This window comes from Oryx dammah, unplaced genomic scaffold (genome assembly GCF_014754425.2).
Source record: "Oryx dammah isolate SB20612 unplaced genomic scaffold, SCBI_Odam_1.1 HiC_scaffold_1, whole genome shotgun sequence".
NCBI classification, from domain to species: domain Eukaryota; kingdom Metazoa; phylum Chordata; class Mammalia; order Artiodactyla; family Bovidae; genus Oryx; species Oryx dammah.
Window position 1 is genome coordinate 26,614,182 of NW_024070185.1, and position 26,617 is coordinate 26,640,798.

Consider the following 26,617-nt stretch of genomic DNA (forward strand, 5'->3'; position numbering starts at 1 on the left):
ATGATACAGAATCATCCCTCAGTGCAGGAGACCTGGGTTCAATCCTTGGGTTGGGAAGTTCCCCTGGAGGAGGGCATGGCAACCCACTCCAGTATTCTTGCCTGGAGAATCCCCATGGACAGAGGTGCCTTGTGGGCTATAGTCCTTGGGGTCGCAAAGAGTTGGACACAACTGAGAGACTAAGCACACACATGGTATCTGAACTAAGACCATTTCCTCCCCTCTACCCTCCGTGCTCAGGAAGGTGAAGAGTCTACACCAGATTTATACAGCCAAGAAAACAAGACTCTATTTTCTCCAAGTTCCCAGTCAGAGAACTTTTCTTCCCAGGAGGAGCAAGATATCACCATTTCTCATCCTCCCCTCCCTAACACATAGGTAACTCTGGCTACAGACAAATCCCAGGCAAGTGCAGTTGAGCAGTGAAAGCTCCATTCTCTGTTCAGCGTCTGTCTGTGAAATAGATATTCTATCTCAGGTGCAGAGCACCGATAATACTGGAGACCCAAACACCCTTGCCCTAGCTTATGACACAGTGGTTCTACCCCAGGAGAGGCAAGTCAAGAGAACCTAAGATTACTGAAATCAGCACGTAGAATGGAGGTGTCACTCAGAGAAGCATGATACTGTCCCACCTCCAGAGGCCTGGCTCAGATTTTGCCTGGTTGGAAATATGGGGTAAAGAGGCAGGATACAAAGTATGCAATCCTAATCTCTTCCCAAAGGGAAGTGACTTCATTTGCAACAGTGTGAGGAAGTTCAAGTCTAGAGACACTCTCAAGAAGAATGTAGGTTATGGTAAAAAAACAACTGGAAGGAGAGTTAAGACACAGGCTAAATTGTAGGCCTGTTTATTTGCAGGAGAGGAATAAGGATGAAAGAAGTCCTTCAAGGGTTGAAAATGATAATATCAAACACTGACTCAGAAATATCAAAGGAGTCACAATTTGATTACATTGGTTTGTGAAGCATTTTATGCTCTAGGGCATTGTTGAAAACAACTGAGCAATCAGCCACCAATTACTGAAGGCACCAATTGGTGAAGACTGGTTGTGGTCAAAAAAAAAAGAGGAGAACCAAAATCACTGTCATGCTAGGATGACTGTAAGCATACCCAAAGCTGGTGGTGGTTTAGTCGCTAAGTCGTGTCCAACTTTTGTGACTCCATGGACTGTAGCCTGCCAGGCTCATCTGTCCATGGGATTCTCCAGGCAGGAATACTGGAGTGCGTTGCCATTTCCTTCTCCAAAGCTGCTGCTGCTGCTGCTAAGTCGCTTCAGTCATGTCCGACTCTGTGCGACCCCATAAACGGCTGCCCACCAGGCTCCCCCGTCCCTGGGATTCTCCAAAGCTGCACTTAAAAGCAACATCAGAGACTTAACACTGTGGGAGGGGAAATAGACTTTATTAACATAATCCAATTGGTCACCAATTAAATAAACAGGTTTGGAGGAAAAGGGTGCAGGAGAACAGTAACCAAATTTGCTACAATATAATATCTCAAATATTCACTTTCTATCAAAAAATTCTCGTGCAAAAAAGAGGAAAACATCACCCATACACTAGGAAGAAAAGCAGAAAAGAAACTATCTGGGAAAGTGACCATATTTGGAAAAAAGAAAAAAGGCTTCACAGTAGCCATTATAAATATGTTCATAAAACTAAAGAAACCATGGTTTTAAAAGTAAAGAAAGATATCATAACAATAGCACATCAAATAGAGAAAATCAGAAAGAGAAAGAAATTGTAAAAGAACCAAGTGACTCAAGGCAGTACAGCCATTCATACCCATGGTTACGACATCCATGGAATCAATCAACTGAGACTCAAAAATTGTTGAAAAAGAATTTTTTTCATTAAGTTCTAAAAAGCAAAGTTCATACAGTATTGTAAAGTAAAATAATAAATAAATAAATAAAATAAAAAGCAAAATTCAAAGGTGCCACGTGCTGGCAACTATTTACATTATATATGCAACTATTTACATAGCATTTACATTGTACTAGGTAGTACAAGTGATCTAGAAATGCTGATGATTTACACTTTAAGAGGATATGCATAGGTTATATGCAAACATATACCATTCTATGCAAAGGACTTGAGGATCCTAGAATTTAGGTATCTGTGGGGTTCCAGGATCCAGTCCTCAGTGGATATTGAGGGATGAGCATAACTTGAATCCACATGTGAAAACAAACATTTACTGGGAAAGGTAATGATATAATTATAATAAAAGACCATTTTCAATGACATTTCTATTTTCTTCTCTTATCTAATTTGTAAAGCAACTGTTTAAAGTAATAGGTATATAATGTATTCACAGGCTCAAAACATATAAAAATGTATCATGTAATATAATTGCCAGTAACAGCATAAATGAGGTAGGTAGTAGCAAACTTTTATTAGGCTAAGGAAATGACTACAAATAATAAAGCAATAATTATAATAATGTATTGTTGTGTTGTAATATTAATAAGCTTGTGTTGTATTTGTAATATTAATTAAGCTTGGCTAAACCTGGACCTGATTTGTATACATACAGTAAATCTTAGAGCAATGACTTAAAAAAAAAATCTCAAAAAAATATAGTGAAAAAGAAATTAAAATGCTATATGAGAAAATATTCATTTAATGCAAAAGAAAGATTCAGAGGCATAAATACATTGAAAGTAAAGAATGAGAAAACACATTGGCAAATACTAACCACAAGAAAGATGGAGTAACTACACTAATGTCAGACAAAATAAACTTTAAGCAAAAAAGTCACTAAAAAAGAGGCACATTTTACAACAAGTTCCTGACAGAATCAATCCATCAGGAAGATATAACATTTATAAACATATATGTACCTAATAGTGGATTAAAATGCCTGAAGGAAAAATGACAGATATGAAATAAGAATTGGACAATTCAATTATAATAGTTGGAGACTTCAATAGCCACCGTGATGGTCAACTTGGAGGGCATTTTTGGATGAGATTAAAATTTAAATTGGTGAACTCTAAATAAGCATAATATCCTTCATAATGTAAGTAGGCTTTATCCAATCGGTTGAAGGCCAAAACAGAATAAAAAGACCAGCATTCCTGAACAAGAAATCTCCAGAGACTGCCTTTATCTACACCATCAACTTTCCTGGTCTCAAACTGATCATACTGCAGATGTGGACATGCCCGTCTCCAAAATCATGTAAGCCAGTTCTTTATAATAAGTCTTTATATATATATATACATATACTCACACACGTCCTTTTGGTCCTGTTTCTCTGGAGAATAACAATACACCCACTTTCAATAACAGACAGACAAGGAGACAGAAGATCAACAAAAAAATAGAAGACCTCAGCAAGACTACAACCTAGACCTTGCAAACATCATCAGATACCCCTCTAAAAAATGACAGTTAAATTTATATAATTTTCAAGTGTATAAGGAACATCCTCAAGATAAATCATGTTAGACTATTTTTTTAACTCAATAAATGTAAAAAGATAAAAATAATGTAAAGTATGTTCTCTGACCACATGAAATAAAATTAGAAATCAAATGAAAATACTCACAAATGTGTGGAAATTAAACAAAACACCATTAAAAAAAGGGTCAAGAGGAAATCAAAAGACAAATCAAAAAATACTTTAAGATGAGCACAAATAAGGCATAAAATATCAAAATAATGGGATGCAGCTAAAACGGTGCTTAGAGAAAAATTTATAGCTATGAATACCTATATTAAGCTACAAGAAAGATCTGAAATCAGTAACCTAATATTCTACCATAAGACACTGGAAAAATAAGAGCAAATTAAGCCTAAAGCAATTAGAAAGAAGAAATAAAGATTTGAGAAGAAATTCATGAAACAGAGAATAGAAAAACAATACAGAAGCACTAATACTTTGGCCACCTGATGTAAAGGGCTGACTCACTGGGAAAGACCCTGATGTTGGGAAAGATTGAGGGCAGGAAGAGAAGGGGACAACAGAGGATGAGATGGCTAAATAGCATCACCAACTCAATAGACATGAGTCTGAGCAAACTCTGGCTAATAGTGAAAGACAGGAAAGCCTGGTGTGCTACAGTCCATGGGGTTGCAAAGAGTCGGGCACAACTTAGCAACAGAACAACAACAGAAAATGGATGGAAACCAAAAGCTGCTTCCTTGAAAAGATCAACAAAACTGACAAACCTTTAGCTATACTGACAATATTAAAAAGAAAGAAGCCTCAAACTATCAGAATTGGAAAGAAAAAAATGGTATATTACCATTAACCTAACAAAAATAAAAAGCATTATAAAGGAATACTGTGAAAAATTGTATGCCAGCAAATTAGATACTTAAAAGGAATAGGTGAATTCCTAGAAAACAAAAATACCAAAAGTAAAATAAAATTCTGACTTGACCTGTAATAAGTAAAGAAATTCTAATTGTAATTTTTTTTTAAATTACCCACAAACAAAAGTCCAGGCCTGGATGGGTTCACCCCTGAATTCTACCGAACACTGAAAGAATTAATACCAATTCTTAAAAAAAAAAAATTCAAAAAAATAAAAGAGAGTATTTCCCAACCCATTTCATATAGCCAGTATTACCCTAATACAAACACACACACACACACACACAGAAACATCATAAGAAAACTACAGACTAATATCTCTCATCAATATAGATGCACAAGTTCTAAACAAATACTAGCAAACAAAATTCAACAACATATTAAAAGAATTATATACCATGACTAGCTGGAATTTATTCCAGGGTTGTTATAAGGGTTGTTTCATATTTGAAAATCAATTATCATAATAAATCATATCACTAAAATATGAAACAAAAATCACACGATCATATCAATAGGTACAGAAGATATACCTGACAAAATTCAACTACCTTTCATAATAAAAACACTTAAGAAACTAGGAATAGAAGGGAACTTCCTAAACTTGCTAAAGGACATCTATGAAAAACTGACAGATAATTTTATAGTTGGTAGTGAAGGACTGGGTGTTTTCTCCCTATGACCGGGAGTAAGACAAAGTTGTCTGCTCTGGCCACTTCAACTCAACAATGTATTGAAGTTCTAACCAGGGTAAGTAGCCAAGAGAAAGAAACAAAAGGCACCAAGTTTGGAATAAAAGAAACAAAACTATTTCTATTTGCAGATTACATGATCTTGTAAGTAGAAAATCCTAAGGAATCTACCCAAAAAAATTACAACTGAAAAATGAGCTCAGCACACTTGCAGGATAGGCAATCAATATAAAAAAAATCAGTTGTAATCTATACACTTACACTAAACAATCTGAAAATAAACTTAAGAAAACAATTTCAAAAAAAAAGAAAACAATTTCACTTGTAATAAAATCAGAAAGAATAAAATATTAAGGAATAAAGTTACCAAAAAAGTTTCAAACATACTCTAAAGCTATAAAACATTATTTCAAGAAATTTTAGAAGATACAAATAACTAGAAACACATTTCATGTTCATAATATAGAAGATTTAACATTGTTAAAACAGCAATATCACCCAAACTGACCCATTAAGAGAAGAAGATAGGCTGTTCTAGATTAAAGAAATACAATCCAGTGACCAACCACAACAATGCCAAAAAAAAAAAAAAGAGATTTGGATAATATACTGTGTGTCTCCTGATGTGATGTACTAAGAATCATATTACACCAAAGAAGACTTCTTTGCCAAAACATCAAACCTGAAACTGAATAAACCTCTAAGTCTCATTACAAATGTACGATAATTATAGAGTAAAAAAAAATTACAATCAGAAAAATCCACAATGTGGAAAACTCTACAGGATAAACAACCCAATTTATTCCAAAAATAAACTGCAAAGAAAAGGAGAGAGAAGGAGAAGCAACCCATATGTTCAGTGGGTAGACTATGTTTGAATCCTCATAGGAACAAACCACCTTTCAAAAGAAAGTTATGAGAAAGCTGGAGAAATCTGAAAACTGGATATTTGATTATATTAGCAAATAATTATAGAATTCTAAGTATGAAAAAGATTTCATGGTTATATTTTTTAAAAGGCTTATTTTTTAGAGATAGAGTCAATACTTATTCACATATCCAGAACTTGTGCACTTTCCTACTTACTAAAACTTACTTGTAAGTGTAAAATCAATACCCAGGCACTTTTTCAGTCATTTGCAAACATGTACAAAGTGGTGAAAAATTTAAGTCACCTGAACCACATGTTCCCAGCTGAAGTCAAACAAGGGAACACTCTGTCTTCTTGTTTCGGTTCTCATACTGTAAACAAGTATTCTTCACATGGTCTATTTAGTCCCACATTTTTCACATTTTTGCCCTTTGTTGATGATTTTGCGGTTTCAAATGACCACCAAGCACAGTGATGAAGTGCTATCTAGTGTTCTTAAGTGCAAGAAGGCTGTGACTTGCTTACGGAGAAAACTGTGTTAGACAAACCGTGTTCAGACATGAGTTATAGTACCATCAGTCATGAGCTCTCCTGTGAATAAAAAGAACTGACTGTAAACACCAATGTAATTGTGGGTAACATAACATGATGTCTGGAATTTCCTTCAAAATAATCCATCAGTGGTAGAGGCAGCAGAGCAAAAGAAAGGAAGAAGTTTACAGATGAAACAAGATTGGTCGTCTGCGGAAAACTGTTCAAGCTGAGTGATGAATAAACATGGGAGTTCATTAATGTATTTTCTCTGCCTTTACATCAGATTAAAATTTTCCATAATAAAAAGTAAAACATGTGCAACCCAAAAATATGTATATAGACACCCCACTAAAAAGTTTTCTAAGGCATATAATACAGTACCAAAAAGGTTAAAAAAAAAAATTACTGATAAGCATTTTTCCAAAGGGGGACCAAGGGCATTTGAAGCAGTACAGGCATAACTCATTTTATTGAACTTTGCTTATTGTGCTTCACAGATACTACATTTTACAAATTGAAGGTTTGTGGAAACCCTTCATTAAACAAATCTACCAGCACCATTTTTCCAACAACACTAACTGAATGTCTCTCTGTCACATTTTTGTAATTCTCACAATATGTCAGACTTTTTCATTATTATTATATTTGTTATGATGATGTGTGATCAGTGAGTGATCTTTGATGACACTATTGCAAAAAATGTGTAACTCACTGAAGGCTCAGATGAGAGCATTTTTTACCAATATATTTAAATTATGTACATTGTTTTTAGACATAATGCTGTTGTGCACTTAATAGTCTACAGTATAGTATAAACATAACTTTTATATACACTTGAAAACAAATAATTGGTGTGACTTACTTTATTTCACTATTCACTTTAAAACAGTGGTCTGGAATGAACACCCAATATCTCCAAGGGTTAGTTAACTGAGCAAGAGCATCCTATTTAATTCAGGATGTTTAGCATTTCCCACCTTTATCTACTGTGTCAGTAGCACCACTGGTTAAGACCATTTATCCTTGTAGATAAAACTTTATCCACAAGGCCATTCATCATGAAAGATCATCATAAAATTTTTTTAAAAAATAAAGTAACTGTAATGTACAGTAAGATACTGGTCAAATAAGATGACATATCAAAATAAAAGATATTGTAATTCCAAAAATATTATCTTCTCTTGAAGAAAATGAACCGACATGGCACTGACATGCCTGAATCATACCGCCTTGAGTCTCCTAGCCTGGAAATCAGTTCAGTTCAGTTCCGTCGCTCAGTCATGTCCAGTGCTTTGCGACCCCATGAATCGCAGCACGCCAGGCTTCCCTGTCCATCACCAACTCCCAGAGTTCACTCAGACTCACATCTATTGAGTCGGTGATGCCATCCAGCCATCTCATCCTCGGTCGTCCCCTTCTCCTCCTGCCCCCAATCCCTCCCAGCATCAGAGTCTTTTCCAATGAGTCAACTCTTCGCATGAGGTGGACAAAGTACTGGAGTTTCAGCTTCAGCATCATTCCCTCCAAAGAAATCCCAGGGCTGATCTCCTTCAGAATGGACTGGTTGGATCTCCTTGCAGTCCAAGGGACTCTCAAGAGTCTTCTCCAACACCACAGTTCAAAAGCATCAATTCTTCAGCGCTTAGCTTTCTTCACAGTCCAACTCTCACAGCCATACATGACCACTGGAAAAACCATAGCCTTGACTAGACAGAAATAAGTAGAGGGGTCCAAAATGGACAAATATCTGACTAACAGAAGAATGGACTCACAGAGACAAATCCAGAAGAGAAAAATAAAAATCTACCCAGTGTCTATAATGGAAGAGGAAGCTAGTTTTTCTGGAAGAGGCCCAGAGAGGCTCTAATTACCCAATTAGTAAGTACTGGATCAAGATGACTAACTAAAGAACCATTAATCAAAAATCTGGGCTCCCTATTCATCCACGTTCAGAAGAGGTACCTGCAATATCTGCAATATTTGCCTACAATAAATGGCCCAAGACTACTCAAAAGAACCATGTTCCTGAAAAAGGTCCCCACTATGGTTGCTGGGACAAACAATACAATCAGAAAAGGGAATGACTTAAGAGTCTACTTTTCATTCTGTACAGTGAAGCCCATTTACCATACATCCCTCAGGAAAGCTTGTTGATAGTCTGCTCCCTTCTCTTACACAATATCCACAGTCAATCCTCTCATTCAGAGGAGAAACATTTTGGTAAACAAATATAAAAAAATGCAAAGTAAATTCATTAAAAGCAACATTTCTACATTATGCAATTTACACTTTCACACAAAAATATGACAGTTAGTAAAGAACCATCATACACTTGAAGGACACCATCAGCATTAAAGTAAAAAAGTAGGAATAAAAGTTATCCAACAGGAAACAAAGATAATGTCAGAAACAGAAAAGAACTTAAAAATTATAATCAAAAAGATTAAAAAGTCATTCTTTTAAAGAAGACTTATGAAAAAGTAAAAACCAAATAAGAAAAACCTTATAAATAAAAATTTGACTTCTAAAATTAAAAAACAGCATTATATTGATGCAATAAAACATAATAAAACTCAGGAGATAAAATTAAAAGACGTAAAATAAGATAGAAAAGAAGGCCAACTCCAGAAGGTCCAACCTCTAAGAGTGTGAAGAACAGACAAGAAGGAAAATATGAGAATCATATTTTTCTTCAATTAAAATAAAATCTTAAGTCTTGATGTTGAAAGAACCTCACAAAGGCTGAGAATTCTGAATTTTTAAAAGGTTCAAATTAATAAACAATGCTGAAATTTAAAAATATATAGAGAGAATCCTAAAAACCTCAAGCAAGCTACATAGAAAGAAGTAAGAATCTCACTTGCACTGGGATCACATATACACTTGATAACACCACTGCTATACTTTAAAATAATCTGAGGGAAATTAGATGGACTTAAAATTTATCTTCACCTAAACTATCAATCAAATGTTAAGTACAAAAGACATTTTGGGCATATAAGGAGTCAGAAAATGAACCACTTATGCATCCCTCCTGAGAAAAAAAACTTCAAAAATATAATCCAACAACAACAAAAAAAGATGTGGGATTCTAGAAACTCTAGAACTAGCTCAGGAGTGCAATAAAAAGAAATCCTAGATGATAGCTATGAGTAGGTTTAAGAATCAACTGGCCAAAATTCATACCATAAACCAAGGGCTCAAAGGAAGAATGTCTTCAGCCCACCATTTAAATGTTTGAACACTGACATTCTTTATGGTAAGAAACACTAGAAAAGAAAAGCAATTTAAAATACCAGGGAGAAAAAATGTTGTCTAGGAAGACCAAGGCACAAATATAAAATGACTTGAATGTAGAAAAATTTGGGTAATTAATGGACTATAAAGAAGAAATTCTATTTGACATTGATACTTAAGAATATTCTTTCTTTAATCATACTATTTCCTATATCAAGTCCAAACATGTTACATGGTTCTCAAGGAAAGAAATATTTATGTAATTATAAAATTAGAAATGCAAATTACAGGTTTCCAATTTTAAAGGTCAATTTGAATTCCAAGGTATCTAATCATATGATCTATGGACATATAGAAACCTGGAAAGCTTAAAGACTCCTGGGTCTCCTCTTCCATTTTAATCAGTTCAATTCAGTCACTGAGTCATGTCCAACTCTTTGCGACCCCATGGACTGTAGCGTGCCAGGCTTCCTTATCCATCACCAACTCCTGGAGCTTACTCAAACTCATGTCGATGGAGTCACTGATGCCATCCAACCATCTCATCCTCTGTCGTCCCCTTTCCCTCCCGCTTTCAATCTTTCTCAGTATCAGGGTCTTTTCAAATGAGTCAGTTCTTCGCATCAGGTGGCCAAAGTACTGGAGCTTCCGCTCCAGCATCAGTCCTTCCAATAAATATTCAGAACTGAATTCCTTTAGGATGGACGGGTTGGATCTCCTTGCAGTCCAAGGGACTCTCAAGAGTGTTCTCCAACACCACAGTTCAAAAGCATCAATTCTTCGGCACTCAGCTTTCTTTCCAGTCCAACTCTCACGTCTATACACAACAACTGGAAAAACCATAGCTTTGACTAGACAGACCTTTTTTGGCGAAGTAATATATCTGCTTTTTAATATGCTGTCTAGGTTGGTCATAGCTTTTCTTCCAAGGAGCAAGTGTCTTTTAATTTCATGGCTGCATTCACCATCTGCTGTGATTTTGGAGCCTCCAAAAATAAAGTTTGTCACTGTTTCCATTGTTTCCCCATCTATTTGCCATGAAGTGATGGGACTGGATGCCATGACCTTAGTTTTCTGAATGTTGAGTTTTAAACCAACTTTTTCACTCACTTCTTTCACTTTAATCAAGAGGCTCTTTAGTTCTTCTTTGCTTTCTGCCTTAAGGGTGGTGTTATCTGCATATCTGAGGTTATTGATATTTCTCCCAGCAATCTTGAGTCCAGCTTGTACTGCATCCATCCCAGCATTTCACATGATGTACTTTGTATACATGTTAAATAAGCAGGATGACAAGATATAGCCTTGATGTACTCCTTTCCTGATTTGGAACCAATCTGCTGTTTCATGTCTAGTTCTAAGTGTTGCTTCTCAACCTGCATACAGATTTCTCAGGGGGCAGGTAAGGTGGTTTGGTATTCCCATCTCTTAAATAATTTTCCACAGTTTGTTGTGATTCACATAGTCAAAGGCTTTGGCGTAGTCAATAAAGCAGAAGTATATGTTTTCCTGGAATTCTCTTGCTTTTTTAATGATCCAGCAGATGTTGGCAATTTGATCTCTGGTTCCTCTGCCTTTGCTAAATCCAGCTTGAACACCTGCATTTTAATAAATTCTCCAAATATAAAGTTTTGAAGATCATGGCTGTAAAGCAAAAACCTCCAAAATTTCCCATTACCTACATTATAAGCAAAAGGCTTCTGAGTACTCACCCCAAAATATATATGTATATTTATTTATAAATTCTTGATACACTTTTATGTGACCATATATTATATATATTATAAAATGTGAAAAACAAAAATCTTAAAGAATGAGAAAAATGGCCTTATTTTGTTGTTTCTGTCTCAACCAAGAATAAAGGAAAAATTAAGGATAGCTTTAGAAAGTTGTAAAAAATATATACAAATAAAAGGAGAGAAGTATAATGAAAGAATCAGAGAAATGACAAAAGAAATCCCAAGAATATATCTTTTAAAGGTCTATTCTACTAAAAAACAGAAACTGAGAGGAATCACATTTAATTTCAAGAAAGATTGAGGAACTAACAAAGGTACTTCAACAAAAGACTTAATTCTGTTTATCCAAAGGGAAAAACTGATTGATGAATTAGACATACAGGACCATGAAAAGAAACTATTTTTAAACGTTCACAATAATCAAGAATGCTAAAATTAGACATAGGCATGTATCACAGATTTTTCAAAGTCAAATTCCAGACAATGTTAGAATGATCCCAGGGCTAGAAACTCCAAAGGTGAATACAGTTCAAGTTATCATAAAATGATATTCAGATTATATAATCATAATTCCAATAAAGAAAAAGGAAAAGGCAACCATATGCTTAGCTTCTCATTTACAAAGTGTAATGAAATCCATTTAATAGGAATGCAAGTGTTTTAATTGCTATGTAAGTGTCATGGGACTACTGTATACCAAATGTTTGATAAAGAGTACCCAGCATCACTCCACTGTTTCTAATGACCAAGGAGAGGCCCAATAATCTATAGTTAAATGACTGGGCATCCCCTACAGAGTAATACAGAGTGCTGAGTGAAATCTCTCAACCTATTCCAGAACACTTACTCTATTCCAGCAAGGTCATCTCAGGCTCTCAAGTACACACTCCAGTTATCTTAGGGGAAAAAAACTGAGCCATGTCTAGGAAAGATCATGTCTAGGAATGTATCTACAGGGGCAGTCTCTGAAGCCAAACAACAGGAACTTCTCTAGTTTTTAAAGTTGAGCAGAAAAAGCTCAAAATACACAAGCAAATACTCACACACACACAGTGTAGAGGTCGTAGTTATATCTCTTTCCTGCAAACTTCCCAAATATGTCAGAATATGAGCAGAAGATAAGGCTTAGCTGTACTTAGCAAACTGACACACCTTGAAATAAGTCAAATAACTATAATATCATGCTCAACTTTCCTCTGGAAATCAAATGAATCTCTTCAGGAGATTAACGTTAAGTGTTAATTTTAATAATGAAAATAAATAAATTCAATAAACGAAATACCAATAGAAAAAGAACTTAGTAACTCACCTTTCCACAACCAAACTGACTGCTTGTGTGACATCTGGATTTGTCACCTGGAGGCGTTTCCACAAAGACCATACAAATTCTTTATCAGCCTTAAAGAAATAAAAAACATTTTAAATGCATAGCTTTGTAGCTATAGCAAAGAAGGTAAGATACTGCCTTAAATTAAAAAATTTAAAAACATAACTACTTGACCCCTAGTTCTTTAACGATAAAACAGATTCTTGAAAAGTAGAATAGGAAAGCTTAATTTTCAAAAAACTTCTTACACTTGTAACCCACATTTAAAGGTGCAAACAGTGAAATGCTGAATATCAAGGTAAATTTGTTCCAAAATGAGATTGTCCTCTAGCTATTGATCTTTTCAGCAAAATTCCTTAAAAGTGTTGCCTACAATCACTGTCTCTTCTTCCTCATCCCCATTCACTCTGTAACCTCCCCAGTCAGATTTCCCTCCCCACCATAATGCTAAAATCATTTTTCAAGGTCCTTGATACTGAGAAATGTTAACAGGCACCTCAAATTTAATCTATCCAAAATAAAGTTCTTGACTTCCTATTCTCTCACAAACCTGCCCTCTCTGCCTCTCAGAAAATGACCCCACCACCTACTCAGTATTCAAAGACTTAAGATCTGGAGTCAATCTTGGTTGCTCTGTTTCTTCACATTTCATATCTAAACCATTAGTAAATCCCATTAGACTTACCTACAAAATATATCCCAATTCTAAATACTTTCACCACCATCATCCTAGTCTAAGTCAACTCCACTTCTTGCCTAGTTCTCTACAATAGCCCCATGGGTTCCTGACAGCTAAAATCTTCTAACAGATTTGTTACAATAGGAAAACAATCCAGATTCTATCAAAGCCACATGATCCCATACTATCTGACCCTATATATACCTCTCCAACCTCACCTATCACTCTTGTTCACAAGAACCTTCTTGCTCTGTGGTACCAGGTCCCTCGTACATATAACATCTATCAGATTTTCATGTACATTATTACTTCACTTCACTCAAGACATTGTTTAAATGTTACCTCTTCAAGAAAGTCTTCCCTACAGACACCAAAACCCACAAGTCTCTCATAACTGCTTAGCTTGTTTAATGGCTTTTCAAATCACATTTCATAACACTATATTTGCTGGTTGTTTATTTGTTTGGGATTACTTGTATGGCATATATTTCTGTCTCCATCATCCATTCTCCCCTTCCTCTTAGTGACAGAAATCATTTTAGCTCTTTGCTGTCAACTAAAAGACTGGCCTCTCTTACCTATGGGCTCTATGACTGAATTCTGCCAATGAAATATAAGTGTCATTGAAAATTTTCAATTGACTTAGGTCTTCCAATATAGACACAGGAATGCAGGAAATCCAACTGAGGCATTTAAAATGCTAAAAGATGATGCTGTTAAAAGTGCTGCATTCAATATGTCAGCAAATCTGTGAAACTAAACAGTGGCCACAGGACTGGAAAAGGTGTTTTCACTCCAGTTCAAAAGAGAGCAATGCCAAAGAATGTTCAAATACCATACAATTGTGTTCATTCCACATGCTAGTAAGGTTATGCCCAAAATCCTCCAAGCTAGGTTCAGCAGTATGTGAACAGACAAGTTAGGTTTCAAAAAGGCATAGGAATCAGAGATCAAATTGCCAAAATTCACTGGATGGTACAGAAAGCAAGGGAATTCCAGAAAAACATCTACTTCTACTTCATTGACTATGCTAAAGCCTTTGACTCTGTGGATCACAACAAACTGTGAAATATTCTTAAAGAGAAAGGAATAACAGACCACCTTTTCTCCTAAGAAATCTGTATGCAGGTCAAGAAGCAACTTTTAAAACCAGACATGGAAAAACTGAGTGGTTCAAAATTGAGAAAGGAGTATGACAAGGCTGTATACTATCACCCCGTTTACTTAACTTCTATGCAGAGTACATCATGTGAAATACCAGGCTGGATGAATCACAAACTGGAATCAAGACTGCTGGAAGAAATATCAACAACCTCAGATATGCAAATGATACCCTAATGGAAAAAAAGCAAAAACGAACTGAAAAGCCTCTTGATGAGGGTGAAAGAGAAAAGAGCTGGCTTAAAACTCAACATTCAAAAAACTAAGATCATGGCATTTGGTTCCATAATTTCATGGCAAATAGATGGGAATACAATGGAAACAATGACAGACTTTATTTTCTTGGGCTCCAAAATCACTGCTGATGGTGACTGTAGCCAAGAAATTAAAAGACGCTTGCCCCTTGGAAGAAAAGCTATGACAAACCTATGATAAACAGCATATCCAAAAGCAGAGACATTACTTTGCTGACAAACGTCCGTATAGTCAAAGCTATGGTTTTTCCAGTAGTCATCTATGGATGTGAGAGTTGGACCATTAAGAAGGCTGAGTATCAAAGAACTGATGCTCTCAAATTGTGGTACCACAACTTTTCTTCCCACAATTAATCAGCTAAGTGTATGCATTGTGAAAGTGAAGTTGCTCAGCCGGGTCCAACTCTTTGCGACCCCATAGACTGTAGCCTACCAGGCTCCACCGTCCATGAGATTTTCCAGGCAAGAGTACTGTAGTGGTTGCCATTTCCTTCTCCAGGGGACCTTCCCGCCCAGGGATCACATCCTGGTCTCCTGCATTGTAGGCAGACGCTTTTACCATCTGAGCCACCAGGGAAGTGTATGTATGTTGCTTGCTAACCTGGGACCATATGAAAAAAAGTTGAAATATCACAATTACATACAGTAAGATGAGATATTCATATTAAGAGAAACACTTGGAACAGAGTTACATGCTTAATTCTGAATCATCCTGATAGACTGAAACAGTACATGGAATCCCTTTCTTTCTCTTCACCAAGTATATATAACTGAATTCCTTTAAGTTAAATTTTCAGACTTAAATTGAAGAAAGTGACGAAAACCACTAGACCATTCAGATATGACCTAAATCAAATCCCTTATGAATATACAGTGGAAGTAAGAAATAGATTTAAGGGTCTAGATCTGATAGATAGAGTGCCTGATGAACTATGGATGGAGGTTCCTGACATTGTACAGGAGACAGGGATCAAGACCATCCCCATGGAAAAGAAATGCAAAAAAGCAAAATGGTCATCTGAGGAGGCCTTACAAATAGCTGTGAAAAGAAGAGAAGCGAAAAGCAAAGGAGAAAAGGAAAGATATACCCATTTGAATTCAGAGTTCCAAAAAATAGCAAGGAGAGATAAGAAAGCCTTCCTCATGATCAATGCAAAAAAATAGAGGAAAACAATAGAATGGGAAACACTAGAGATCTCTTCAAGAAAATTAGAGATACAAGGGAACATTTCATACAAAAATGGGCACAATAAAGGACAGAAATGGTATGGACCTAACAGAAGCAGAAGATATTCAGAAGAGGTGCCAAGAATACACAGAAGAACTGCACAAAAAAGATCTTCATGACCCAGATAATCACGATGGTGTGATCACTCACCTAGAGCCAGACATCCTGGAATGTGAAGTCAAGTGGGCCTTAGGAAGCATCACTATGAACAAAGCTAGTGGAGGTGATGGAATTCCAGTGGAGCTATTTCAAATCCTGAAAGTTGATGCTGTGAAAGTGCTGCACTCAATATGTCAGCAAATTTGGAAAACAACAGTGGCCACAGGACTGGAAAAGGTCAGTTTTCATTCCAATCCCAAAGAAAGGTAATGCCAAAGAATGCTCAAACTACCACACAGTTGCACTCATCTTACAAGCTAGTAAAGTAATGCTCAAAATTCTCCAAGCCAGGCTTCAGCAATACGTGAACCATGAACTTCCCGATGTTCAAGCTGGATTTAGAAAAGGCAGAGGAATCAGAGATCAAATTGCCAACATCCGCTGGATCGTGGAAAAAGCAAGAGAGTTCCAAAAAAAAACATCTATTTCTGCTTTATTGACTATGCCAAAGCCTTTGACTGTGTGGATCACAATAAACTGTGGAAAATTCTGAAAGAGATGGGAATACCAGACCACCTAACCTGCCTCTTGAGAAACCTATATGCAGGTCAGGAAGCAGCAGTTAGAACTGGACATGGAACAACAGACTGGTTCTAAATAGGAAAAGGAGTACATCAAGGCTGTATATTGTCACCCTGCTTATTTAACTTATATGCAGAGTACATCATTAGAAATGCTAGGCTGCAGGAAGCACAAGCTGGAATCAAGATTGCTGGGAGAAATATCCATAACCTCAGATAAGCAGATGACACCACCCTTATGGCAGAAAGTGAAGAACTAAAGAGCCTCTTGATGAAAGTGAAAGAAGAGAGTGACAAGTTGGCTTAAAGCTCAATATTCAGAAAACTAAGATCATGGCATCCAGTCCCATCACTTTCATGGCAAATAGATGGGAAAACAGTGGAAACAGTAGCTGATTTTATTTTTCTGGGCTCCAGAATCACTGCAGATGGTGACTGCAAACCATGAAATTAAAATATGCTTACTCCTTGGAAGGAAAGTTATGACCAATCTAGACAGCATATGAAAAAACAGAGACATGACTTTGTCAACAAAGGTCCCTCTAGTCAAGGCTATGGTTTTTCCAGTAGTCATGTATGGATGTGAGAGTTGGACTATAAAGAAAGCTAAGTGCAGAAGAATTGATGCTTTTGAACTGTGGAGTTGGAGAAGACTCTTTTGAGAGTCCCTTGGACTGCAAGGAGACCAACCAGTCCATCCTAAAGGAGATCAGTCCTGAGTGTTCACTGGAAGGACTGATGTTGAAGCTGAAACTCCAATACTTTGGCCACCTGATGCAAAGACCTGACTCATTTGAAAAGACCCTGATGTTGGGAAAGATTGGGGGCAGGACGAGAAGGGGACAACAGAGGATGAGATGGTTACATGGCATCACCAACTCAAAGGACATGAGTTTGGGTAAATTCCGGAAGTTGGTGATGGCCAGGGAGGCCTGGCATGCTGCAATTCATGGGGTCGCAAAGAGTCGGACAGGACTGAGCGACTGAACTGAACTGAAGTTAAATGTGGGGAAAAAAACAACTTATAGGATGCTGCAACTTATGACCAGAGACTAATTAATTAACAGAGTGCTTTTTCCCAAACTGCTTATTTGACTCATTACTTGGTTTTGAAATGAATTTAATATATTAATTTAGCAGCACTTTCTTAAAAGATTTTAAAAGAAAATATCAGTGTTCACGACACACAGGGTAAAACGTTCTTTATGATAGTATGTGAATGTGTATATTCCTATTATGGTGACACATAAAATGTATTTATTTGGGGTACAATTGTTGATAGTTGTGGAAAACAAAGGGTTAATACTATGTATACTTGGATACTATGACTTCTAGTTGAATGAGTAAGTGGAAGAACTAATTTGAAAATTATGAAAATGAATCTTTAATTATTTAAATGCCTTTTATAAAACAATTCATTATTATGTCTTCCAAGTTTCCCAAAGAGCAGGATTATGACTTAACTGAAACTTTATGGTATGGGATACTGTCAACCTCATCTCACATTACTGAAATGCCTATGATCATCTAAAAGTATCAATACTAATAATCTCAAGAACCATTGTTTTAGGCCAACTATGACCATCTCAATTCTTACATCTGCCTAGCCACATTTTTAAAAAATAGTGAATAGATTGGGAGAGAGGGTCATTGGGCTATTTCCAAAAGACTGATTTCTCAATCAAAGCAGTCACGAAAGTAAATATATTAGTTCCTTATCCAGCTAAGGACACAACTATGGAAAATATGGAGTAAGGGGTGGGGGAGAAAAGGTGTAGAAGATATGGGCAAAACTATCTCAAATTAAGGCTGGTCAAAGTAACAGAGGCCTTCATCATGGATTCACATCTTTATCCTAAGGAAAGAGCTTCTTGATGAAGGTGAAAGAGGAGATGAAAAAGCTGGCTTAAAACTCAACATTCAAAAAACTAAGATCATGGCATCTGGTTCCAGCAAATAGAGATGGGGGGAACTGGAAGCAATGACAGATTTTCTTTTTGGGGGCTATAAAATCACTGCAGACAATGACTGCAACCATGAAATTAAAAGATGTTTGCTCCTTAGAAGGAACGCTATGACAAACCTAGACAGCATATTAAAAAGCAGAGACATTACTTTGCCGACAAAGGTATATATAATCAACACTATGATTTTTCCAGTCATCATGTACAGATGTGAGTTGGACCATAAAGAAGGCTGAGGACCAAAGAATTGATGCTTTCAAACTGTGGTGCTGGAGAAGACTCCTGAGAGTTCCTTGGACTGCAAGGAGATCAACTCTATCAATCCTAAAGGAAATCAACTCTGAATATTCATTGGAAGGACTGATGCTGCAGCTGAAGCTCCAATACTTTGGCCACCTGATGCAAAGAGCTAATTCACTGGAAAAGACCATGATGCTGGGAAAGACGAAAGCAAAAGAGAAGGGGGTTGGCAGAGGATGAGATGGTTAGATAGCAACATCGATTCAATGGCCATGAACCTGAGCAAAACCCAGGAGATAGTAAAGGACATGGGAGCCTGGCCTGCTGTAGTCCACAGGGTTGTAAAGAGTCAGACACAATTTAGTCATTGAACAACAAGATGAAGGGTGGGTCTCCCTGGTGGCTCAATGGTAAAGAATTCGCCTGCCAAACAAGAGAGATGCGTTCGAATTCTGGGTCTGAAGATCCTCTGGAGAAGGAAATGGCAATTCATTCCAGTATTCTTGCCTGGTAAAACACATGGACAGAGGAGCCTGGTGAGGTACAGTCCATGAAGTCACAAAAACATTAGATGTGATTTAGCAACTAAACAAGTCTTTTACTTATCCCTATGCTCCTTAACCACTAAAGACTAGAAACAGAAAATTGAAAATAAGACATTGAAAAGGAAGAAGTCACATAATAACTCCCCTATTTGGTTAAACAAAGACATATTCAACTGTAGTGCTTCCCAGGTGGCTCAGTGGTAAAGAATCTGTCTGCAATGCAGGAGATACAAGAGACATGGGTTCGATCCCTGGGTTGGGAAGATCCCCTGGAGAAGGAAATGGCAACCCACTCTAGTATTTTTGCCTGGAGAATTCCATGGACAGAGGAGCCCGTGGGCTACAGTCCAAGAGGTCACATAGAGCTGGATACAACTTAGTGATTAAACAACATTTCTGTTTGAACAAGACTGTTCTGGTTTTACATTCTTGACCCAGTCAGGAAAATCTTACAAAAGGAACAACAGAATCAAATGGAACAAACTGTGAGAATGAAATTTATGAATTTTTATTAATCTAAACTTATGATATTTTATAGTTACCTTGCTGTTTAGCACTTAATGGGTTCTATCTTGAGACAGAGTGACTCAAAGATCTACTGTTGAGCAAATTCTCAACATTTAGTCACCCAATCCTGTCAAAGGTTCTGGTAAAATCATAAAAGAGATGGTGGTAAGGATACAAAACTTACCGACCATGAGTACTCAAGCCACCTTTGGTACTCAACAATCTATACAAATAACCGGAAAGTAACGTTAAGGTAATTGATTTAGTAAATGCTTTTCACAGGCAACATGACATGAAATTAACATTTCTCACTAGAGAAATATGGAATTAACATGGTTGGTTAATAAATATCTAGCATCCTCTACTATGTGTGAAAATTCCCAGCCTGAGACTCCCTAAAAATTATTGGTCTGTTTTTAAAACTTCAGTTTTACATAGGAACAAGGGCAAGTGTGGATCTGATGATGAAAAACAGGCTCCTTCCTCGATGGGTTTTATTTTAATAAAAGTGCTTCCACTTTCCTGTTCCACATTTCAACTCTGGGATTGCACTCCTTCTGCACCAAGGACCACTACAGTCTCAACAGAGAACTTGAACTTAGGGACGGTGAGGTGCGTCCGCCCGTTTTGGTGGGATCCAAGTGAAGGCAACCAAACCACCCAAACCAGGACAGCCGAGGCTGTCCCTGCCCGGCCAAGGTCCAGAGAAGGGCAGGAGCCAGAGGTCGCCTAGCTGGGCGCGGCCGCCTCCCTCAGCGGCGAGCAGCGGGCCCGGCTGGGCGTGGGAGCCGGGACGCAGCGCCGCCGGGCACAGGTGGGTGGGTCCTAAACCCGCGCAGCGACACAGACGGAGGCAGAGGGAGAGGGACGCGGCCCCAGCCCCGCCGTGGAGGGGAAAGGCCGGCGGCCCCTTCGATACCTGACACAGGGCCAGCTCCTCCTTTACGCTGCTCAGCTCTTCCTCCAGCAGCTGCGTCCGGGTCACCATCGCCTCCTCTACCGAGATGCCCTCTAGCCGCATGGACCCCATGGGCGCGCTGAGGAGGGGAGCCTGAGCCGGAGCTGTCCCCGCTGGCCCTCGCTGGCCCTCTGACCCTTCTTCGCCCCGCCAGGGTAAATCGCTTTTGTCCACGACGCGCTCCCGCGCTGCGCCCTCAAGACCCGAGGTCTCGCTGCGCACTGCGTGTGCCACAGCTCCCCGACCAACACGTGGGGACCAGGGCCCCAAGTGTCGCGCCGGGGGCGGAGGGAGCTGTGAGGGCGGCGACCGCGCCGCCATTGCCGCGGCTGCTAACGGGTCAAGTTCCCTCTAGGAAACTCCACCTCCTCTTCCCCATCCTGGCGAGCCCGAAGCCCCGAGCCGCGCATGCGCCAGCTTTTTCCCGCCTTGGCGCGCGGGGTCTCGCGCTCGCGGGTCCTGGCTGGTTTCCCACGGGCCGCGCGCCCGGCGCGAGCGTTGGCGGCGCACGCGTCCTGGGCCGGAGGAGTTAGTCCGGTCCGCCCGGCACCGCAGCCTCGAGTGCCCTGGTCAGTATTCAACCCACCACGCCACGACTTCCCATCAATCTAAAACCCTACCCGCCGCTACTTTGCGCCACGCTTACACCCCACTTCTTAAAGCCTTTCTTGACAAGCTCCTAGCCCCAAATGATCCCTAACTGTGAATTCCTCCGCCTTCAAGACCCTTGCCAACTCGTTTGTCACGTTTCATTGACCGCCCTGGAGTGTTAGTTACAGGGCTAATCCCTCCAGCGCTGTTGTAAGCTCCTTGAGGATCAGGAATAAGTTTTACACTTAAATTTTTTCTTCACACCCTTTAGCAAAACTGCTTTACGTACAGCTGACAACCAGCTGACTGATGTCTAGGAGATGTGGAAAGCCTAGTGCTGAGCTGGGACTATCAAGCAGGTTTCCCATGGGAATTGTGATCCCTTGTGCACCTTTGTCTTCTGTTTTGCAAGAGTCACGATTTCCTTTTTTTATGTCAACTGCTTTATGCAGTTGGCTGCGTATCAGAGTGAGTGTGACCCGCATTCTCCGGAGTTTGAATCCTCGGACCAGTTTGAAATTAGTAATTTGGAACGTGGTTAAAGAAAAAACGGCCAGCTTTCTTTATTGTTCATTCTCTTTTTTCTTCCTTTTTTACCCCTTCCTTCCTTCCTGCTTTCTTTCTTTATCAGCTTTGAATAAGAAATAACCTCCTCTTTTTCTGTCATTGAAACACGTCCTACTTGTAATGAGTTTTATAAGGGGATGCGCGTTGTGCTAGCAATCGGGTTCTACCAAAGGCTAGATCGCTGTCCTCTGCTGTAAAGATTGCAGAGCACATGGAGAGCTACGGTGGGGTGGGGAGAATGTGGAAATAGGGAGGTGACTGCTTTAACTGATGACTTATTCGTTTAATCAGAATTACCACTCCGTGCCAGAATCTAGTCAGCACCTCAAAAGATACCCTCCCAATCAGAATTCTGCTGAGGCAGGATGATTGGACTTCCTTCCCACTGAAGGTGAGTACTTAACAAAATTTATAAAAGGATTGCATTAGGAAAAGTATATATAATCCTGTCTTAAAACCAGTTACTGGGACATCCCTGATGGTCTAGTGATTTTGAATCTGCCTACCAATGCAGAGGACAGGTTGGATCCCCCGTCGGATAAGATCCCTCCTGCTCTGGGGCAACTAAGCCCAGGCACCACCGCTACTGAAGCCAGGGTGCCTATAGCCTGATCTTTGCAACAAGAGAAGCCACTGCAATGAGAAGCCGGAGCACGGCAACTAGAGAGTAGCCCCTGCTTGCAACAACTAGAGAAAAGCGTTTGTAGCCGTGAAGACCCAGCACAGCCAAAAATAAATAAATGAATCTTTCTTTTAAAAGAGGGGAATACAAAAGTTCTATACTGAACATTTATTATATGCTGAGTCCAGTGATAACTACTTTTCATTTATATATACTCATTCAATTCTTACAACCTGAGAGTAAAATAGGTATTATCCTCATTTTACTAGTAAGGAAATTGAAATTTGGGAAATTACTCTACCTTGCCTGAAGTCCCACATTTGGTATTAGAAAAGCTAGAATATGGTTCCACTTAACTCTAAAACCTGTCCCTTGGATCCCTACCTTCACTCCATACCCGTCACTTGAAATACAGCATTAGTATGATAGATAACACATGAGACTTCACTGAGTTCAAGTCTATAGGAATCCCAATCACATGATTCACATGTTTGGCATGAAATCAATGTCAGTGCACATTTTCATGGCTATTTGGTACTCACTCAGAAGGGCATTCCAGAGAAGGCAGTGGCACCCCACTCCAGTACTCTTGCCTGGAAAATCCCATGGGTGGAGGAGCCTGGTAGGCTGTAGTCCATGGGGTCACTAAGAATCCGACCCGACTGAGCAACCTCCCTTTCACTTTTCACTTTCATGCATTGGAGAAGGAAATGGCAACCCACTCCAGTGTTCTTGCCTGGAGAATCCCAGGGACGGGGGAGCCTGCTGGGCTTCTGTCTATGGGGTCTCACAGAGTCGGACACGACTGAAGCGACTTAGCAGCAGCAGCAGCAAAAGGGCATTTGGAGAAGGCAATGGCAACCCACTCCAGTACTCTTGCCTGGAAATCCCCAGGGACAGAGGAGCCTGGTAGGCTGTCATCTGGGGGGTCTCACAGAGTCAGACATGACTAAAGCGACTTAGCAGCAGCAGAAGGGCATTATTTCATCTGAATACAGAAAAATTATTTTGAAAAGCAGTGAAGTCTCTTCCATTATATACAATGGGTAAGTATACATGGTCGACTCAAAAGAAGGATATTTGAATCAATGACTAGACAATTTTTTAATTTTCTACTATAATATAGTTGATTTACAATGTTGTGTTAGTTTCAGGTGTACAGAAAAGTGAATCACTTGTGTGTGTCTGTGCTCAGTTATTCAGTCATATCCAACTCCTTGGGAGTCTATGGACTAGCCAACCAGGCTCCTCTGTGAAGAGCTACTATGAAAATTCATATACAGGTTATTATTTGAATACCTATTTTCAGTTACTTTGTGTCTATACCTAAGAGTGAAATTGTTGGGTCATTTGGTAATTCTATATTTAAGTTACTGAGGAACAATCTGTTTGCCACAGTGGCTGTAGCATTTACAATCCCACCAACAATGTATGAGAATTTGAAATTCTCTGCATCTTCAAAAACATTTTTCTTCTTTTTTAAATGATTATACTGATTATAATGATTTGCATTTCCCTAATGACTAATGACATTGATCATGTTTTCATGTGTTTGTTAGACATTTATCTTCTTTGGAGAAAGGTCAACTCAAACCTTTTGTCCATTTATTAATTAGGTTGTCTTTTTGTTATTGAGTTGTTAATAGTACTTTGAAGTGAAGTAGCTCGGTCGTGTCCGACTCTTTGCAACCTGGTGGATTGTAGCCTACCAGGCAATACTGGAGTGGCTTTCCACTTCCTTCTCCAGGGGATCTTCCCGATCCATGGATTGAACCCTGGTCTCCCGCACTGCAGGCAGGCACTTTAACCTCTGAGCCACCACCAGCAGACAATTTTCAAGAATTGAAACTTGCACATTTTCAGAGCATACATAGGGAGTTCTTTCTTCTATTAGTTATTTGCTAAAATGACAGAAACTTGTGAAACACTGAGTATTAACACTTCTAATTCAGAAAGATAAGTTAAAGATCTGCAGTAATACATGAATAAAAATGTCCAAGACAATCAAGTATTTCTCCTATGCAATTTTCTGTTCAAATATTTAAAAGTGATGATGTCTGTTCTTTAGAAATACATATTAAAATCTGCTGAAGATGAAGGATTTTAAACTATAGAAACACATAATTCTCTCTATATCACCACTGTATGTGTGAAATATTGGGGAAGCAAGGAAAACATGCAAATTAATGTGGTATTTGAATTGTACTTCTCACTTTAATTTTAAAAATTATATCTAATGTCTATTTAAAAAGAGAAAATGTATTAGCAATTTCTCAGCCTTTACAATTCTTGTTTTTCAGAAAGAATGCCAAATTTTAAGACATGTTCATTTCTTCTTTACCCATTTGGTATACTCTTTATTTAGTCAACAAATTTAAATTTAAAGCCACAATTAGGTATTGGTAATACATTAACTATCATAGATTTCTTTCATATCATTTTGAAATTTATCACAGTTTTTAGGGTCTTGTCATATCCTAGGGATCTAAATCAAAAATAGCCTGCTGTCACCCCTTCAGCATTAAAAGAGAATCCCACAAGCTAGGATGTGCCAATGTGACATTTGAATCAATAGCAGGCATATCATGTCAGGACCATGACATGATAAGACCAATTCCAATCCAGGAGTTAGAGTAAACCAAGACAATTGTATTGTTCTTGTAATTAATGCTGGCCCTTGTACCCACAGGTTCCACTGCAGATTCAACGAACATTGGATCAAAAATGTTCAGGAAAAAAAGACATTCAAGTATTTCCCTGGTGGTCCAGTGGCTAAGAATCCACCTTGCAATGCACAGGACATTGGTTCAATCCTTGGTCCAGGAAGATTCCACAGCAACTAAGCCTGCACGCAGCAACTACTGAGCCCACACTCTAGAGCCTGTGAGGCAACTACTACTGAGCCCTGGAGCAGCAGTTACTGAGGCCTGCGGGGCTGGAGCCTGTGCACTGCAACCAAAGAAGTCACCACAATGAGAAGCCCCTCCTCTCACAACTAGAGACAACCCAAGTAGACCATCAGAGACCAAGTGCGGCCCAAAATAAATTTTTTGAATTTTTAAAAAATTCAAGAAAGTTCCAAAGATCAAAACTTGAATTTGCCACACACCAGCAACTATTTATACAGCATCTACATTGTATTGGGCATTACAAGTATTCTAGAGATGATTAAAAGTATACAGGAGTATGTATATAGATTACATGCAAGTACAACTTCATAGAATACAAGGGACTTGAGTATCAGCGGATTTTGGTATCGAGGGGGATCCTAGAACCAATACCCCTAGGATACCGAGGGAAGACTATACTACAATTTTATCTGAGTGATACCTGGCACCTATTGATCAGTCCTGAGACTATTCTAAGTCAAGATCATAGGTATCCAAGGATGGCATCATCAGTTCCAGTTGTCCCATTTAATTTTCACACAATTCCAAAAGAATGAGCTAGCAGTATTAGAAAAACAGAATTTAATTTTCCATTTTCATCTTCAATGATGATACAACAGTCCAAAACTGTTTAACTGTCTTTTTTTCCCTAATAATAGGCTTCTCTAAAATTATCTCCATTAAGTCCTAACTCTCAGTGTGGGTGTTGTCCTAAAGAAAAAAAAAAAAAAAGCCATGTCCTATTGTTCTGAGTAACTTTTATCAGCTTACTTATCTCACTAAGTTTAGAATACAACCCCAAATTCCCTGAGAATCTCAGCTAATTTGATACACAAGGTTGCATAGTTTAGGGTCTTTAACATGACTGGAATGAGACAACACTGGGTTTTTTTTTTAGCTTTCTCACCTATATTTCAGTTTCTCCTCCCTAACACACAGCATGATAGATCCATGATCCTTAGTATTTTCTGTCTATTTTCTTTACTCTCAAGGCAATACTGCAAAA

The 26,617-nt window shown here is 38.4% G+C and overlaps 1 protein-coding gene across 3 annotated transcripts in view; it reads right to left on the bottom strand.

Annotated features, from left to right (window-relative positions):
* Positions 1–21,348, bottom strand: part of CNTLN (centlein) — a 360,480-nt gene extending 339,132 nt beyond the window's left edge. For all 3 annotated transcript variants that reach the window (XM_040238523.1, XM_040238506.1, XM_040238514.1), the window contains exons 1-2: positions 20,905–21,348; positions 12,710–12,798 (exon numbers count right to left, since the gene is read on the bottom strand). In XM_040238523.1, the coding sequence (XP_040094457.1) occupies positions 12,710–12,798; positions 20,905–21,264 (449 nt within the window). In that variant the 5' untranslated portion in view covers positions 21,265–21,348. The remainder of the gene's footprint in view (positions 1–12,709; positions 12,799–20,904) is intronic.
* Positions 21,349–26,617: the final 5,269 nt, after the last annotated feature.